Source organism: Poecilia reticulata, chromosome 1 (assembly GCF_904066995.2).
Source record: "Poecilia reticulata chromosome 1, P_reticulata-male-v2, whole genome shotgun sequence".
In the NCBI taxonomy this organism is placed as follows: Eukaryota; Metazoa; Chordata; class Actinopteri; order Cyprinodontiformes; family Poeciliidae; genus Poecilia; species Poecilia reticulata.
Window position 1 is genome coordinate 18,285,172 of NC_088830.1, and position 18,417 is coordinate 18,303,588.

At 38.3% G+C, this 18,417-nt stretch overlaps 3 protein-coding genes across 8 annotated transcripts; 1 reads left to right on the top strand and 2 right to left on the bottom strand.

Annotated features, from left to right (window-relative positions):
• Positions 1–363: 363 nt before the first annotated feature.
• toporsa (topoisomerase I binding, arginine/serine-rich a) lies at positions 364–5,600 on the bottom strand. 3 transcript variants are annotated; one of them, XM_008411998.3, is made up of 2 exons: positions 4,675–5,600; positions 364–3,202 (listed from the first exon to the last, which is right to left on the bottom strand). In XM_008411998.3, the coding sequence occupies exon 2, from the start codon at positions 3,197–3,199 to the stop codon at positions 821–823; it is 2,379 nt and encodes a 792-aa protein (XP_008410220.2). In that variant the 5' UTR covers positions 3,200–3,202; positions 4,675–5,600; the 3' UTR covers positions 364–820. The 3 variants fall into 3 exon arrangements, with proteins under 3 accessions (XP_008410220.2, XP_008410203.2, XP_008410211.2); XM_008411981.3 differs by having other exon boundaries at positions 4,610–5,600; XM_008411989.3 differs by having other exon boundaries at positions 4,566–5,600.
• A 126-nt stretch (positions 5,601–5,726) lies between these two features.
• Positions 5,727–8,713, bottom strand: ndufb6 (NADH:ubiquinone oxidoreductase subunit B). The gene is made up of 4 exons (XM_008411973.3): positions 8,444–8,713; positions 6,993–7,085; positions 6,032–6,076; positions 5,727–5,889 (listed from the first exon to the last, which is right to left on the bottom strand). Exons 1-4 carry the CDS (start codon positions 8,621–8,623, stop codon positions 5,824–5,826), a joined length of 384 nt encoding a protein of 127 aa, XP_008410195.1. The 5' UTR covers positions 8,624–8,713; the 3' UTR covers positions 5,727–5,823.
• A 984-nt stretch (positions 8,714–9,697) lies between these two features.
• Positions 9,698–18,249, top strand: LOC103466417 (PRELI domain-containing protein 1, mitochondrial-like). Of its 4 annotated transcripts, none has more exons than XM_017306415.2 (7): positions 9,698–9,850; positions 10,715–10,921; positions 12,244–12,469; positions 12,604–12,717; positions 13,812–13,899; positions 14,275–14,300; positions 17,548–18,249. In XM_017306415.2, exons 2-7 carry the CDS (start codon positions 10,830–10,832, stop codon positions 17,581–17,583), a joined length of 582 nt encoding a protein of 193 aa, XP_017161904.1. In that variant the 5' UTR covers positions 9,698–9,850; positions 10,715–10,829; the 3' UTR covers positions 17,584–18,249. The 4 variants fall into 4 exon arrangements, with proteins under 4 accessions (XP_017161904.1, XP_017161906.1, XP_017161901.1 ...); XM_017306417.2 differs by having other exon boundaries at positions 13,812–13,890; XM_017306412.2 differs by lacking the exon at positions 14,275–14,300.
• Positions 18,250–18,417: the final 168 nt, after the last annotated feature.

Sequence of the window (18,417 nt, forward strand, 5' to 3'; positions counted from 1 at the left end):
AAATTCAAAACAATCATTTAAATTGACTTGACAAATTTCTAAGGGTAGAAAATAGTTTCGACATGCTGTTGTTTTCAGAATAAAAATGTAAAAAACTTAATTTTTTTTACTCTTTTTAAATCAAGAGCCAGTAGGTGTGGCAGATGTATATTTATCCAGTTTCTGACAGACGCATAATGATTTAAATATGTTAAGCTTTTGGGAAAGTGTCCTGATATTACCATTTGTTGCAACATAGTGCAAAAAATAGTAAGTGCATAATGAATCTACAAATAACTTGCTCATTATAAACATCACCAGTAAAACATCCTCCACAGTAACCCATTTGAATTAATTCATAAATTAAACTTGATACAAAAGAAGTCATTTTTGAAATCATAATGCCATTTTAATGGTAACAACTGAATTACTGGCAGTTAAAAGTAGATCTGTGTCATAATTACAACAGAAAGGCTTAAAATCCCTGAATATACAAACACCTCTGCACATTGCAATATTTCAATATTTTAACAAAATAACAGCTCACGCTTGTAAAATATACAATTCAAAAATATTTACACCTCTACCTTGTTTGCATTGTCATGTCAAACAGCCTTTAATAACACTTTACATGGTGGGCATACCAGACAGTTTTGATACAAAATGTCATTAAAGATAATCTGTTTTATCTGTAGAACGTACATTGTTTGTCACATATGGAATTTACTGTGGAAAAACATAGTAACAATAAAAATAATATAAAAAAACAACTGGACACCTGATAGTTTAAAGACTGTTCTGATGCAAAATACTTGTGATAAGCTCTAGAATATTCAATCCATCAATGTGATTGTGAAGCTTGGTCCACCGTGGCAGGGTTTTCTCCATCATCAGCAGGATTATCGATGAAAGTATGTTCAGTAGTTCTACTGACAGGCGTGATGCTGCGATTGGCAAAAGACTCATTGTCGCTTTCGATTGTAATGACATTGGGTGAGGACTTCGCTTTGAGCTCGGAATTCTTGCTTTTTTTACTTTTCTTCTTGTGCTTCTTCTTCTTCTTATGGTGGTGCTTGTGTCGCTCACCGACGACCTCTGTGCTCCCACTCCTGCTTCTCCTCCTTGACCTCTCTTTGGATCTTTTATGGTGCTTCTCTTTGCTTGTCTTCTTGTGTTTTGTCAACGACATGGAGTCACTTTGGCCACTTTCGGTGTTCTTGGATGGTTCTGCCAAATGTTTAGCTTTACATTTCCTTTTGCCGCCAGGCTTGTCGTGATGAGATTTCCTTTCCGGCGAAGAGGAGCAGCTGCTGGAAAACGGTCTGGATCGAGACCGCCTCCTGTCTCGTCGGTGAGGTGAGTCCCTGCTGCGGCTCCTGGATTTGGAGCGTGAGTACTTGTGGCTGCTGTAATAGTAGGACCGTCTCTGTGTGTAATGAGTTACGCTACCGTTCCTCTCTCGTCTGTAATGGGTGTATGACTGGTAGCTGTGGTCGCTGTCCCTCCTTGCATGCAGTCCATCACTTTTTGAGAAGTTTCCACGACGGGCATGAGAATTGAAAGTGCTTTGAGAAATTACTGGACTTTTGCTAGAGTACTTGCGCCCTCTGCTCTTTGAGTGGCTCTTCTTTCTCTTGTGGTCTCTCCCCTTTGATTTATGTCCCTCAATAGACCTTTCCCTGCTGTCAAACCTTTTATGTGTTCTTCTACCAGTTGAAGTATTGTATGTGTTTGAGCTAAGTGTTTCGTTAGAGGAGGACTGATGACGGTGGTCTGTTTGGCCTTTTGTAGTTTCTCCAGCCTTACTGGAATCACTACTGCGTGAATTTGCAGGACTACAGCTGGTGAAACGGATGTGTTGCGACTGAAGAGGAGCTTCTGGGTTCTCCTCAACAGAAGAGCCATCAGAGTCAGAAGACAGATGAACCAGCTCTGGAGTCCTTTCTGTTGTAGGCTTAACATATCCCACAATGACACAGTCATCACCGTCGGAAGATGCACAGTCTTCTATGGTGCCGTCAGCATGAGCAACATCTGTTTGGCTATGAGATCTAATTTGTGGTGGAGAAGCACCAAAAATTTGCTGCTCGTCTTCTGAGCTGCTTTCTGAATCCAAGTCCAGGACTGTTTGAAAGTCTTGCCTGCTGGGCTCTGTTGTTGTTGAATACGAAGGCCCCGGCGTCTCATCGTCCCACAAAGACTGACTCAGAGTATATGCCGAGTTCCCAGGAGGTTCCATCTCTGCAGAGTTTTCCTCGTCCTCTGAAATGGCGATTACAGAGGAGTTGGAGCTGCTGTGCTCATTGGAGGAGGGTGCAGGGCAATCATAAACGGCATGTTGGTCGTAGGCCTCCATATTGAAGGGGGACTTTGCAAAATTGATAAATTCGTGCAGAAAGTGTTCTGTCCGACCCTGCAGGAAAGGTCTGAGCTCTTCCTGGATGGCCCCGTCCTCCATATCGTAGCGTGTAATGCGTGACATGATGATATGCTGAACTATGTTGACCAAGGAGCCGTGGGCCCCGTACAGCACCATCAGTTCTCTTTTTAGCCACGGGACGAGTCTGTGTAGGCAGGCAGGATTTCTTCTATAAAATTCAGCGGATGTGTCTCTGGAGCGCCCGCCGTCCCTCACAATCCTCACCCTGACCCCCCTTCGGTAGAGCTCCCTTCTGAAGTTGATCATCTCCTGTTCCCTGAGATTGTTCACGGCTCTGCCTTCGCTTGCAGCTCTCCTCTTAGCCGCCAACCTCGTCATCATGCGGCGAATGTATCGATCCCGTCTCTGCTGGGGTAAATCGGAGGAAGCTTCAAACATTACTCCGTTATCTGGAGGCGGAGAGGTTCTTCTCATCTGTCGATGAACCCCAGTGAGAGTCGTTCGGTATCGAAACCGAACTCCTCCAAAATAACCAAATGAGGAATTTTCCACCTGCTGTTTCAGTTCATATTTTTGAAAGTCCTCATCTGATTTTATGCTGTGATAAATTGAACTAAACGGCTGTTTGCACAGTGGGCACTCAGGTTTGTTCTTCGACCACTCCAGAATACAACGGAAGCAGAATTTATGGAGGCAGCGGTCCAAGTAGGACATATTATGAAATATGTCCAAACAGATGGGGCACTTGGAGTCTGGAGACACGTCTGCAGACATCGTCTTGGAGGTTTTACGCCTCCCACCCTTTGGGCTGTGCTGTAGGGCAACCTTGATCGCTGACATGATCTGATGAGGAAAAAGGAATGTTAACCATTTTGAAAAAAATTTATAAATAAAAAAAAGAAGTCATAAAACAATTTCACAACATCCCTACAGTCCTATTTTTTTAAGTTTCTCAAAGACTTGCATGACAAAATGAAGACATCTTAGTTGGTGTTTCTCAGTAATTCAGTAATTTTTTTACTTTAACATCTTAATGGCCTTTGAACAAACATTAAAAATAATTTTAGCAGCAGAGAGAGCATGAGTGGATGAACAATTTCAGTACGGTATTTTACATTCAAGCAGTTACCTTTATATTAGCATGATATTGTGCTGTCATAACAAAAAAACTTAAATTTAATGTTTTATCTTAGTATGCTTCATTTACTACTACTTCCTTTTGTTGAATGTTCAGACGTCAATTCGGGCATCTTAGAAAAGGTGAAAAGTAATGATCCATTCTCCAACCAAAATATTGCTAATTGGAGAAACTTCTGGTGGGTGGATAGTATTTTTGGAGCCACATCACCAACACCCAACCATAGACTTAGAGCAGATTTTATAGTTACTGTACATGCATTATCTGATAATCAACAACAGAATGACAATAATATTATGGTGCATGGAATATTCCCTGAATATCTAACGTTCCAATTAAGATATTCTCTGTTTATAAAAAGGTTATTTTTCTTTATTTTGACACCTAATAATGAAAATAAAGTTGCAGTTCTTTGATTTTATATATATATATATATATATATAATATTTAAATAGAGGGCATTTATAAAAATAGAGAACATTATTTTTTTAGAGAGTCGTGTAGCTTTTGAGACTAAAACTTTAGCAAATCGGCCAACATCCTTTAAAATATCCACAATAAGTTAAAGCTGTAGCAATAGAAGAAATACTGTATATATATTTTTGATCAACAGCATTGGGTTCACACACGATCAAGTGGCGTCTTATAGTGTTTACATGAAACCCTAAATAATTATACTGCACTGTTAAAGAAAGACTTATATCACTGGAACTGGATTTATAATAGAAAAAAAAAACATCTTAAAACTTTAGTAGCTCAAAATGTATTTATTCCGTTTAATACCTAAACAATTTTAAAACCAAGGTAAAGTGGTAAGGTAAGGACTACAATCATGATTCCTTCCAAGTGTAAGAAACCATAAAGAATTACTGGCACTAAAATTGCTAACCGCGGGGTTCGTGTGTACTGTTCTCTTGAAAACACATATTACTGGAGAGGGAAACTAACTGGAAACTGTTATGGATCAACTCGGTTAAAGTTAGCAGACTAGCTAAATTTAGCTACGAAGGCTAGCAGCACTACAGCTGGTTAGTTAGTCGGCTTTAGGAAAAGTTGTTTAGCATGTACCTGTTACTTTGTTGAACACGTATATGGTCGAAAACTAACTATACCTTCTCTCCTTGAAGAAACTCACTCATTCCAAGACAAATTTATCGTTAAACATTTCCTTCCTCACATTTCATAACGCAGGCTTGACAACGGGAAGACCTGTGCACAACTTCCGCCTTTCAAAATAAAACAGTGCGTTCGCAATGTTTTTTAAGTTCTGTTAAGCAGAGCATAGTATATTAGCATAGATCTATTTGTGGACACTTGCATTATTTATTTTTAACTTTGCACACAGAAATGAATGTCTATAACCTAAAGAACACTAAACCTACAGTGAGACATGCTGTGGTGGGGTTCCTTCAATGAAAGAAAATCCTGCAAGTGAGGAATGGATCATAATCAAAGGGTGAGCAGTATGTTAAAAATTTGAAACAAAACCTTCAGGAGTTTGTGACAAAATTGGACATGGATTATCGCTTTTCCTTCCAACATGACATCATCCATTGCTCCTGGTAGAAAGCTAACTCCATAATGCACCTTATCGATAGATTTGCTCTAAACCCTGACTTGAATCTCATTGAAAACTTGCGAGGGTCAGCTGAAGATTAAGGTTCATTCCAAAAGACCATCACATTTGAAGGAACTTGAGACTGCAGGCTGTTATCCAACAAAAATAAAAACACAAAATGACTAATAGCGTCAAGGGTTTTATGAGATTAATTAGTTTCTGTGTTCAAAGCAAAACACAACTCTCATTTAATAAATCTAAAATGCTTAAAAAAGGTGTTTGAAATTTTTTGGAGAAAATTTTTTTTTAAATACAATTTTGTCCTCAACTATGTTCAAAGCATGACTTCGAACACACCCTGAATTAGATTACATCAACAAAGGAAAAGCAGCTACAACTTTGTCTACACATTATTTCAAAAGCATTTCCAAACCAGTTTGTTTTCCTAAGGTTTGTGCTGCAGATATTCATGTTGCTGTATGGCTTCATCACAGAGAATAACATCCAATCCCCAAACACGTGCTTTCAAAATTCACATCTGAAATTATTTCCATACCTTATCTTGGTGAGTTTTATAAATTAACACAACTGCTATTTGACAGGTGAGCAACCAGTAAATCAGAAATCAGCAAATATTTCTGGTTAAAAGAATTTCTCTACAAATATTAGAGCCATGTTCTTGTGCATAAAGTACACAGTTTATTTTTTAAATATACTTTTTTTTTTTTTACAACAGAAACTCAAGAAAATTAATGAAATATTTCAGGTTCAGTGATGGCCATGTGTTTCAGGGAGACCAGGAAGAACTTCACCCGTCTCAAGAATGGTGTCACCCTGAGAAAAAAACAACAACAACTCAGAGACAGGTTTATGACATTAAAGTTAACTAAAGAGAGGTACAAACCTTTCTCATTACATTAAAATAAAAGTAATAGAGTAAGAATTTATAAAAAATAAATACATAAATCACACTCACAGGGAAAAGCCTGGGTTTTAGGTCCACAATGCCGTAAGGTCTTTGCTGTAAAGAAAAATGACACCATTGTTTAGTCCCTCCTGATCAGATAAGCTTTGATTCACAATTATTTTATAAATATTAAGGGAACAAAATACAGCCAGACAGTTCCTTTGTTATTGTTACATTTAAATGCGACTGCTCGTCTCTTTTTGTGTCTCTGGCCTGTACACTACCAATCCTGTTTCAAAGCGTCTGCTTTTTGACATAAGGTTTTGATCCTAGCTTTTGTCTGTGCACTTTTATTTGCTACAGAGAGTTCATTCTGACAGCCTTACATCACTAATATGAGATTTGCACCACTCTTGATGATTTTTGTTAGTAATTTTTGGTATTTGTAGATTTCCAGTGATACAAAAAAAAAAGAAAGCTCTGTAACTTTGGACTGCATGAGACAAATAATTGCTTTACTACACTCAAATTTTATTAGAAATTACATTTAATTGATGTAAAAAGTGTGGTGTTTTTTATTATTATGCTTACATAAATACCTAACTTGGTTAAAAAAAAAAATCAGTACAACAGGTCAGACCCTAAAAATGAATTTGAAATCGGGCAAAAATCTCAAACTTGTACATAACACAACTTTCATCACATTTGGCTAAACAAAGAACTGTTAACTGTTTTTATAAATGTCCCTGCTTCTTGTTGTAACCAATTCTCCTTCACCTTCACATGTGATGCTTTTGTGTTTCCAGTGAAAAAGAAGGATGTGTAATTCTTCCAATTTTATTATTATTATTATTTATTTTTTTTTTTTAGAAAAGTTTAACTTTGAAGCTATATTTTCTTTTTTTGTCTGACTGGAACGAAATGGGTTTGTTTGATATACTGATAAGAGTTTATCTTTCCTAACTGCATGTCCAGTTTAAAAAAAAACACACACAAAAACAAACAACTGTCACCATTTCTGTGAACTTACAGCAGCGTGGTATTTCACATAGTAGTGGGCAAGCCAGGCAGGTATCAGCAGCCGTGTTAATGTGAAAACGCCACCTTTGTACACCTTGTGGGTCTGCAAATACAGAAATTAATCAGCATTACATAAAATAATTTAAAAAAGATAAAAAAAACCAGATAATTTCAAGACATTTTAATTCACAAATAATGACCATTTTTTTCTCAATTCAAGGATTAAACTGGCCAGTAAGGCTGCAAGAGTATTTGAGTGGGGTCATCAAATGGTTACATGGAACATATTGAATAGCACCTTCATAACAAAAACCATTTGAAGACTTAAAGACTTTTAGTTGAAATATAAATTATTCAACTCCTCTATTTAAATGAGATTTTAAGACAAAAAACATATCAAAGGAGGACAATTTGAACTGATAACACCATAAATATTACAAGTAGTTTCTTCAAGTTAAACATAAAATGTCTTCAGCTGTATTCAACCCCTTGATGACAACCATCTTTAGCACTTAGGAAGATACCATATTGCTGTCATGTGCTTCATGATCAGCTCCTGCCAGCCTTTCTGAGGAATCTCGTCCCATTTCTCAAGGGCAGATGCTTCCAATTCACGAATACTGTTAGGTTTGAATGCTGCATCCACATTTTTTCAAATCCCACCTCAAATTTTCTAATTGCGTCGGCTGACCACGTTGACCATGCTTTGAGATTTGCTTGGGATCACTGTCCTCCTGCCTGGGGGTGACTTCCCCACTGACTCCATGACATTTTCTCCCAGGATTTTGCTAAGTAAATTTAGTTAATCAATCTTTATGCTCCAGGTCTCCAGAACCACAAAAATTGGGTTCTTTTCAGCGAATGCTTCATTCTTCTTCTACAATGGATCCTACAATGTTTCACAGGTTGAAAATGTTTAAGACTGCACTTATCATTAAACGTATGATGTGTTGACCTTGGATAAACTTATTGTAGCATTGTTTTTAATTTAACCATTCAAAATGTTCCTGTGTCATTTTGATTTACAAACTTAGCAGAGAAGTTAGATTTACAAAATTAGCAGAGAATATTCAATAATTTTAACCGTCAGAGTAGCTTTATCTACACAGGTGTTATGATTTACTTCTACATACATTTTACTCTGCTTGCTGGTGAGCTTCAATGAAAAAATATATATATTCTAGGTGCTGCAAACACAGTAATTACAATTGCTCAAATTGTGATCTGAAATTTAATTAAACTGATAAACTACTGAAGACGTAGCAGTTGGTATTGCATTGTAAAATACGTAAACAATGAAATATATACAGACCACTGTTTTAATTACTTTAAGCCTAACTAAATAATTTTCGCACAATAATATCATTGTAAGTTTAATGAAGCGCACATTTATCTTAATAAAGCTGTATCTCAGTTCAGATCATATTTAATATAACGTGTTGTTGTGTTTTCATGACTCACATAAAGCCTCCACAGACTCTTCGGCTCCAGAAACCCGGCCCAGAACTTAGCGACAGGCCCGAGAGGTTTGGGCTGCAGCACGGGCTCCCTGTGACTGAGCTCCTGGTCCTTTAGCCACTGCCTCCGGAGCTTCACTAGCTGCTGGAAGCGCAGCTTCTCGTCTGGTGTGTAACCAGACATTATTATTCTTGAACGTTCAACCTCGACAGACCTACAATGACACCATGGAGGACACTTCCCTTAGCAGACAACAGTAGCCGGAAATGCTACAAGAAGAAAATGACACAATTTAAGAGTTTGACTAATCTGAGAGTGACCTCTACTGGACAACAGTAGGAAGGCAGGATGAAAGATGGGAAAATGGAGAGAAAAGCTTTTGAGAGGATGGCCCTGGTTTTCTCCTAAATGCACAAAGATTTTATTAAAAAAAATAAAATCTTAACAATACTTTACAAGTAAATGCTGCATTAATTATTTGTCTTTAGTTGAAGGTCTTTGGAATTGTTGTGCTGTTTTTTATATTATTAATTTTAGCCGCTGGATGGCGCCAGAAGCAACATTCTGACAGAAACAAAGCATAACATTCCATATTTTAATGGAACCTACCTAAAACTCGGGATTTATTTCAATATGTAAAATATTTTATTGGAAAGTTAATTTTCAAGAGTCATAAGTGACTTTAAATAGTTCTCTGCATCACACATTAATATCTGTGTGTGAAGGACACCTCACTTGTTTTTTTGTTGTTTTTTTAATTGTTGTTATTGTTTGTGTGTGTGTATCTGGGTGTATTTTATGTGCCTGTCACTTGCTGCATAAACGGGATTATTCTATTCTATTCAATTCAAATTGACATACTAATAACTGAAATAATGAACATTTCCCCTTTTTGATCAGTTAAGTTGACTAAAATTCTTGATATTTGCTAAATGAGAGAATAATGTGACAGAGAATTGCCTGGAGAAGTATTTTCTTCATTTTCTCCACATCCAGAAAATTACACGTTTTCAATATAGTTTTTCAGTGGTAGCTCTTCCATTTGACCTGTATGACTTCGTTTTAGACATCGTTCGATAAGCTTCTCCCAGTAGTTTACTACAATATTCTGTTCGTAATTTTATAAATAGTTAGGTTAAACGAGAACCATCGTTTTTTTTTCGCAATTTTCCACCAGCCATAATTGATAAAATAATAATAATAAAATAAATATCAACATACACAAAGAGGGGTTCTTTTACTTTGAAAGTAGCCGGAAATAGTCATGTGACGTCTGTCCTCGCTGTTACTTTTAGCATCATGTCTTTAATTAGCTAACGCTTCCTTATTTTTGGGATTGAAGTTCAATAAAAAATAATCACCACACAATTTGCAAATGTTTCTCGACTTAGATTTTAACACTTTATAAAGGTAAGTGTCGTTTAAAACGCATGTTTTCGTCCGGTCGACATTAAGGCTAGCCATTCTGAGTAATTAACCTTGGTCGGGCTTTGTTAGGATGGTTTAATTATCATTAAAACAGCTACGAGTAAAACGGTAGATGACAACACAACTTTTAAATTACTGTTAATGTTAGTTATAGGTCTAAGCTCATTTTCTGGTCAACTAAATAATTTTGGTTTTAGAAGTAGCTAGCGCTGTCATGTGAGCTAAGCGATAACGGTGAAAACATGTCTTCACCTGTATTGTATAAGCTTGAATTTCGACTTGCATGTAGTAACAATGAGGGGGCAAAAATCACGCTAATACCATTAAAACTGTTCCCATAGTTTTCTTAGAATAGATAAAGAAGACAAATAGGTTTATTAAAACTAATAGTCACAACACACATGATGGCATACAGGTGCATCTCAATAAATTAGTCTATTATTTAAATGAATATTTCTGTTAACTATGATGATTTTCTGTTTACAGCCAATGAAAACATATCATTTAAGATTAGACGATGACATCAGACCAATGAACACCATTTATTAGACATAAATATGGGCTTAATGAGTATTATGTCCAATACCTATTTAAAGGTTTTTATTTTCAAAAGGTAATTTTACAAACAAGCTACATTGCAACGCATATCCTAATTTCCTCAGATGTGCTAAAGCTTCTGGGAACACTGGTACAACTTATCTGCTTGGAGAGTGACGTTTACATGTGTTATTTAGGATGCATTTTGTGTTTCACTTTGTTTTTAATTATATGGACAAATTAGTCTGAGATAAAGTGAATCTCATGTGTCTTCATTTCGCTGATGGATTTTTTATTTTCTTTTTTCAGGACAATCCCAGTCTTTGGATGGAGTCATTTTCCAGCTTCTCGCTATTTTCTATAATCATACAAAGGGACCTCAGGTTTCAGGATTCAGGTCATAGTGCAACAGAGTTGCAGAAGAATGGTCAAATATTTTTGTAGCACCTCAGACATAAAGAGCACATGGGACCATGTTGTCTCTGCCTTTTGGCAGAGATACCCTAATCCTTTCAGGTAGTGAAACTCTTTTCATTGTCTCTATTACATCAAGCCATATTGTTTAAACATATTTGGAGGATATGAAAAGTGAAAAAGGAATTTTGTGGTGAGTGGTAATGTGAATCGAATATATATATATATATATATATATATATATATATATATTTTTTTTTTTACGTAAAAATAAAGCTTTGTTACCGCTAACTTGTTAGAATACTTTTAAGTCGGTCTAAAATATCCAGTCTGCGTAACTGTTTTATTAAAATAATCAGCCTTTAGAGAATTTGCAACAGATGGCGCCTTCGTGTTTAAAATAAACGCAAAACAGTTTTAGAATATCATTAAAATGTGCAAAAGATGTCTGGCGTTTATACTAAGCGATGAGGTAAATTCTAAATGAATCAATAAAAACACCTTCCAAAGTCCATTTTTAATATGTGACACATGACACTGAATGTTCGTTGCTCTGAAAGAGAAAGACAACCTCAGTCATTATTAGAATAGAGAACTGAAAAAAACATCGCCAGAGAAGTAAAACTGGGCTCAGTCTGTCCAAGTTCTCTTGGCGCTTATCTGCTTCTTACCTCCGGCTGCCCAGGCCTGCTCTTTATACAATGAAAACATTAAGAGTTTTGTAACACTTTGCAAATGCTGAACATAACAGTGAAATGAGCTCAGTGATGACTGTCAAAAAAAAACAATCAAAATCTAGACAAAAAGTTTTCAACCTGAATTAACAAAGTTATTTGATGTCAGACTCAGGAACATTTATTAAAAGTCTGGTTGTTGAGTTGGTTAAATGAAGACCATACAGAAACAAAATAGATTAACGTAAATATAAGGCCAGTTATTGTCAAAGCCTCTCTCTTGACTCATTTAGCTCTCAGCCAAAACTGCAAAAGTTAATTTCAATCAATGAAATTAAATCCATTTGTGTCATTTGTTGTGGCCATTTGGGAACTTTGTAAGTATCTTTAAAAGAAACATTGGTCCGATCACTGAGCCTTAGGAGACCGTCAGATGAAAATTTTAGCATATGTAAATCTATTTTCTCCACAGCAATGTCAGATTGTTTTTTTTTTTTTTAGATCCAAAAAATTACACGAATTGTTTAGTATCTCAAAAATCACAAAGATGATTCTGTCAAGCATATTTAATTTTTTATATCTGTAGAACTGTGGTTTATGTTTTCTGACTTTTTATCAGTAAAGGGATTAGCTTAAAGTGATGACAAAGCCTTCACAAAATCCTTCGCCACCTCCGTTTATACACAATACAAAGTCTCAGAGGTGTAAAATACCGAGCACCCACAGCTAACGCGACTCTACGTCTCCCAGCACCCATGTTCTCACTGAGGACGTCGTGTACCGGGAGGTGACCACGGACCACCGGCTCCTCTCCAGACGCCTGCTGATGAAGACCAATCGGCTGCCTCGCTGGGCAGAGCGGTTCTTCCCTGCCGGCATGTCTCGCTACGTCTACATCCTGGAGGACTCCATTGTGGACCCGGTCAACAGAAGCTTGACCACCTACACCTGGAACCTGAATCACACGACTCTCATGGTGAGGCCTCATTCTCTGTGAAAAGGAAAACGGGAAAAATATCCTGTTGCACGTAAAACATTTTAGCTTAGAATCTAGCATTGGCGAATGTTTTGTTCTAATGAGCGTGCACACTTTCCTCTCTCCTGGTTCAGTCTGTGGAGGAGCGCTGTGTTTTCCTAGATTCGGCGGAGCAGCCAGCAACCACGCAGCTAAGACGGGAAGCGTGGATATCTTCAAGCATTTTTGGCTTCTCCAAACCCATTCAGGTACGTTTACCTGCAGTTTACTTTAATAAGCTCACCTGTGCAAACCTTTGGATTGCTTTATGTACGTCTCTTTTAACGCTTGTTTCTTGTGACACGTGCAGACGGACCATTTTGAGTTCTGCCAAGGTGTTTAGAAGTAGCCAAGAGGCCGATTGTATGTTTGGAGAAGCTGCAGATCTCCACTACTTAGGTGGGGGGAGAATCAGTAGGCAGGACAGCTGTTAAGCAAATAGCATTTTATAAAGAGAAGCCATTGTTGAAGTCTGGAAATCTCATTTGCAGTTTGAGTTTGTAACATGAGAAAGTATTAAAAGGTTTAAGGGGGTATGAATACCGTTCCTAGTCACTGTTTGTAATTTAGTTCACCTGTCAAGGAGAGTTTATTAATTTTCAAATGTTTAATCATTTGGCCTATTACTTTAAGGGTGCTCTAGATAACATTTCAATTCAAAGTGCTTTGCACGATGAAAACATAAAACAGAAATATACTGCGGTGATGAAAAGTCTAAAGACTGAAATTAATGATGTTTGTGGTGGTATAATAAGTGGAACAGTCAAAGACAGCTCTAATAAGCAAATAGGGTTTTTAGCTACGATTTAAAGGAAGTCAGTGAGTGTTCCAGCAGTTTTTCGGTTTTCTAGATGTTTTTTTTTTTTTCCAGATTAGTGCGGCATAAGAACTGAATGCTGCTTCTCCATATTGCAGAGTATTTTAAAATCAGAGATCCGGAATGTTGATGTGATTCTAAACCAAGTGTCTTAAAGTCTGTTCTCTGGGTCACAGGGAGCCAGTGAAAGAAGGTTTTGACTGGGTGATTTGCTTTATCTTCCCGGTTTTAGTGAGAACTCGAGCAGCAGCGTTGTGGATCACTTCAGATAGACCTTCGAAGACACTGTTGCAGTAATCCAATTAAAGATAAATTCAAGATCTTGTTGGGATATTAGACCTTCAGTCTAAGCAGTACTAAACCCATTAACTGTAATTAACATCAGAACGTTCCAGACTTTATTAAACATCTCCAGTCAGACAGAGACACACAGGAGTGTACTTCTGTTGTCATTAAACTACCTTTTCCTGTTGTGCGCTTTCCCAGGAGTTTGGATTGGCCCGCTTCAAGAGCAACCAGGTGAAGGCCATGAAGGGGCTGGAATACGCTCTGTCCAATCTGCAGGGTATGTACGGTACGTTTGAGCTTCAGATGAGGGCAAGGCGAAGTGTAACGTCTTATTAATATGTTTAAATATTATGTTTAAAGAGAAACGTCTCCTGTTGTTCCTGCTCCGACAAAAGTAAAAAGTTTGGAGGTTCTGACATAGAAGAAGACAAAGTCACGTTTGAGAAAAGAAAACCATGAACCGTTCAGTTAGAAACAAATGTAATCTGCTATTAACAGTTAGCTGCTTGTTTTGATCTGTCACAGTGTAGCTTCTTGCGCGGTCTGGCAGTCCTGTGCTCCAAACTGCTGTTGTGCTGATGCAGCAGCCAACTGTTGTCTAAAGGGAGTTCTCCCATTGTTGTGATTCTGTTTTATTGCCCCATTGTTGATGGCTCTGCAGGACTGGGCATCAGGCTGAGCGTTGGGGTGAGTATGTCGGGTGGGTGGCGGGGTGGTATCAATTTGACACTCTTGGCCTCTGCCCATGGTTGTCACATGAGCCTGCAACAATAGCTGGAGTAGTGGAGGTACTGACACCCCCATTCTTCTGGGAAAATATTGCCAGCTAGAGCAACAATGTCTTTATGTGGTCCTCAAAGCAGCAATAAAATGTCTGTTTTGATGCAGCATGGCTAACCTAGCATTACTTCCAGCAGTTGCAATTTGTGAAAAATTGCCTGCATACATTATTATTTATAATTCAGTTTTGTTTGTCGCATGCAAAAACTCTAGCGGCACGTAAATATTAAACTAGGCTGAAAATGCATGATGCATGATTGCTTCCATATCTCAGATTAAAAGGCCCAAATAAAGTCATTGTTATTTAGTACATTTTGATTTAAAGCTTGTGGTTTGTTTTTGGGGTTTTTTTGTAGTTTTTCTGTTTCTGTAGTCTGTCAGTAAGTCACGTAGCCTAGAAACGCACCAAGTTTTGGTCTTGTTTGTAGGGATTTCGATTCGGAGCCAAATTTGAGGGAAAGTGGCGAAGTGTTGCGTGTGCGAAAAATTTCAGAAAAGTTTGCATGCGGTTTTCCTGGGTCTGTTTTTCTGCCATCATTAGCTCCACATAAAAACAGACTGCTTTTAATTTTCTGCCTTAAACATGTAGCTGCACGTCGGGTTTCTGTCTCACTGTTGACAAACTGTCACTGCTGCCAGCATCAGTTGTTCGAGGAGCCTGGAGCAATTTACTTCAGAGGTTTTAAGCCTTGAACTTTTTTACATTTTGTCCAAGTTGTAAAGAATGTTGAAGCAAAGTTAGGTTATAAAAATATCTCGGCGCCATCCAGTAAATGGAAGAACACGGCACATCTGCACTCTCATTAGACGGTGAGAGCGCTAATTTGAGAAGCAATCATTGTAGGTCTGGAGGAGCTGCAGAGTCCCACAGCTCCTGTAGAGAATACGGCAAACGTGCGAGAGAAGGTGCTTTACTCTGAAAGCAAAGCTGACCCCTCTCCCCTGCATTCAACATGCATGGTGCAAAACTAAAATCCCATCCTGAATGCACTGACTCCAAGGAGCAACAGGTGGGGGCAGCATGATGCAGAGGACATGCTTTTTTTTCAGCAGGGGCAGGGAATCTGCTCAGAGCTGATAGGATGATAGCCGGAAGGCAGAGACGTACCCACAAAAATACTTGCAGGTTTAATCGGTTTGACATGTTTCAAGATTAAAATGCGCACTACACTTTTCAGATTTTTTTACTGCAAAAAAACAACAAAAATGTAATTTTCCTTGCAGCTCAGAAATATGCACAAATTTGTGTCGGCCTGTTACAGAACACGTTGTCGTTTGTGGTTGTAGAGTGACTAAATGTGAAAAAGGGTCAAGAAGATGACAATTTCCTGAGGCGCCTTAGAAAACCAAGCTTATGTTCTGTTCCACTCCCACTTTGCTTTCAGTCTCAAACTGCAAGTTCTCAGGGGCTTGGATGTTTTGAACTTACTTAAATTCAGGTGAAAGCTCAGATATTGTATTAAATGTTTTGAAAAAGACAAAAAAAAGCAGAATTGGTAAAAGATTTGAAACGGCAAGTCAAACCTCAAAGCAAACCAAAACTTTGTCAGCCTCCAGAAGCCTCATTGGTACATCTCTTTTTTTGTTGTTGTTGTTGTTCTTTTACAAATTAAGCAAAACCTTCTTAGCATAACTACTTTAAGAATATTGGAGTACACTTTTCACCGTAGCTACGATTCACTGAGGCGACCTCAGAACTTTTCTACCTGCTTTTTGACTTTTTTGTAATCTGTTGCAAGGTTTGAAGAGATCGGTTCATCCCTGCTGTTTGTTCTGTCTTTATTGTGCTTGTTGATCTCCCTTGAGGTTGAAGGTTCACCGACAGGGCAGATACACGCACACGCTCTCACACTCCGTAGCCCACGGCAGTGAATCCAATGCGAGCCACTTCAAACCAGCATACAAAAGAGGGAGTTTTGTTTACTTGTAGGATCCCCAAGGTCCTCTGTGCTTGTTGTTATGTCACCTATTCATCTGACATCCTTGAGCCCATAATGTGGAAAACAGATAACTGGCTGTCTGGAACTCGGACAGCTCTCAAATGAACTCAGATTAAATTAAAGCCTTTGAGATATTGCCTGTTTAGAGTAAGGATACAGAGACTCATTCTTGTTTTAAACTCTTATTTTTTTTAGAAACAATCTCAGGTAAGCCAGTAAATGAGAGTTAAACCCCTGGTAATGATTGCAGTTGAGCCTTGCACTTTCATTCTAACTTGATGCCTGCAGCATCGGTAAATCTGTCGACGTGCTTAGACAACGGTGTCTTTGATGCCTCTTCAGATTTTCTTAAAAACCCAAAAACATTGCAAAAACGTCACCTGAAAGCCCGCCTTGCAAAAAGTATTTCTGTCCCTTTAACATGTTCATAGTTTTTTTTTTTTTTTTTTTTCTATGTGACAACCACAACAGAGGGTTGTTGGGTGGTTACGTGAAATGCCTTGGGATACATAAAGCTCTTTCTATTCTCATGGTCATTAGTGAAACACAGCAGACAGATCAGAGATGAATGTGTTGCACAAATCAAGCCTACACAGCTGCCCACCTAATCGGACAGACCGGGTAAGAAAGCCATTACTGAAGAAATCCCTGCCTTAGTGTTGCAGTGGACACGTGGGAGAAGGCGGTCTGGTCAGATGAGACCAAAACTGAACCTTCTGACCTACATGCAGAGTGTGGCAGCGTCATGCTGTGGGGGTGTTTAACCAAAAGGGAAGCTGGTCATTTGATGGGAAGGTTAGTGGCTCTAAACATCGGACAGAGATTTCAGGCTTCCAGCAGCGTGGTCATCCAGTGTGTAGATAAAGCGTACTCAGCTGATCGTCTGTTCCGAATAGACAATCTTTGCCTAGATTTGAAAATTGATATGCAAGCTTATTATGTGTGGCTGAGCTTGAACTATTTTGCAAAGAATAATGTTCAAAGGCACGTAGGCAGAATCCTAAAGACTTCACAGTTACACACCACTGTTGGTCTTCAACTTAAAATCCCAATTATATTCAGCTTTGTAGATGCAACATGGCAAAATGGAAAAAAGATCAAGACGTATGAATACTTTTGCAGCGAGTCGTGCAGATGATGAATATTCATGCCTTGGTTATTGATTTAAGGAAAGTTCTTTTTCCTTCTATCTCATCCCGGTCTGGTTCTGGTAGGAGAGGCGCCGCAACGGCAGCTCCGGGACTCGGTGAGACCCCCGTCAGAGAAGGCCAAGGAGGCGGCCAAGAGTCTGGCGTCAGCTGCCGCCGCTCCGAAGAAACCCCAGCAGTACGTCTGACGGCCGGGAGCGGGAGGCTCGGGGCCGACGCCTTAGATGAGAGCAAACTGTGACCGACTTGGTTCTCTTCATCATGTCTGTGTTTTTTTTTTTCTTTCTTTCTGTCTCGGCCCTGTTAAATCTCAGGTGTTTGTATGAAAGCCGTCTGCCTTTCAGTGCTAGAACTGTGTCAGTCAGCCGGGTGTAAATACTGAGTCCAGATCACTTCACATTTTAAGTTCTCCCAGTAGAAAGATGATGATTTTATTTGTACTTTTTAGAGCTAATATATAGAGCAAATATATGCATCAGTAATCTGTGAAATGATCATTAGAAAGCATAAAATGCCTATGCTGACACTGACAATCGCAACAGACTGACTTCTATCAGAATGAGCAACATTTTCACTGATTTACTGTAATGTGATCAGGCTGTAACTGTATGACTGTTTCTGAGGTGGAATAATGAAACTGAATCAACTTATTTTAAAGCTTGTTCTAAAGATCATTCTGATTTCAGCGACTGCATTCCTTTCACGTTTAAATTAGACTGAATTTTTATTTGTTGTCTAAACCTTGGATTAAAGACACAATATGATGGATGTATTCAATTTTTTTTTTCCCATGTCATTTAAAACAGCCAAGCTCTTATAAAATAGAAAAATCTTCAGGACGTCCAATTTCAAAAAGCTCCTTTGTTAAACGAGCATCAATAAAACTTAAAAAAAAAAAAAAGGTCACATGATTGACAGATGCTTATTGTTTATGGG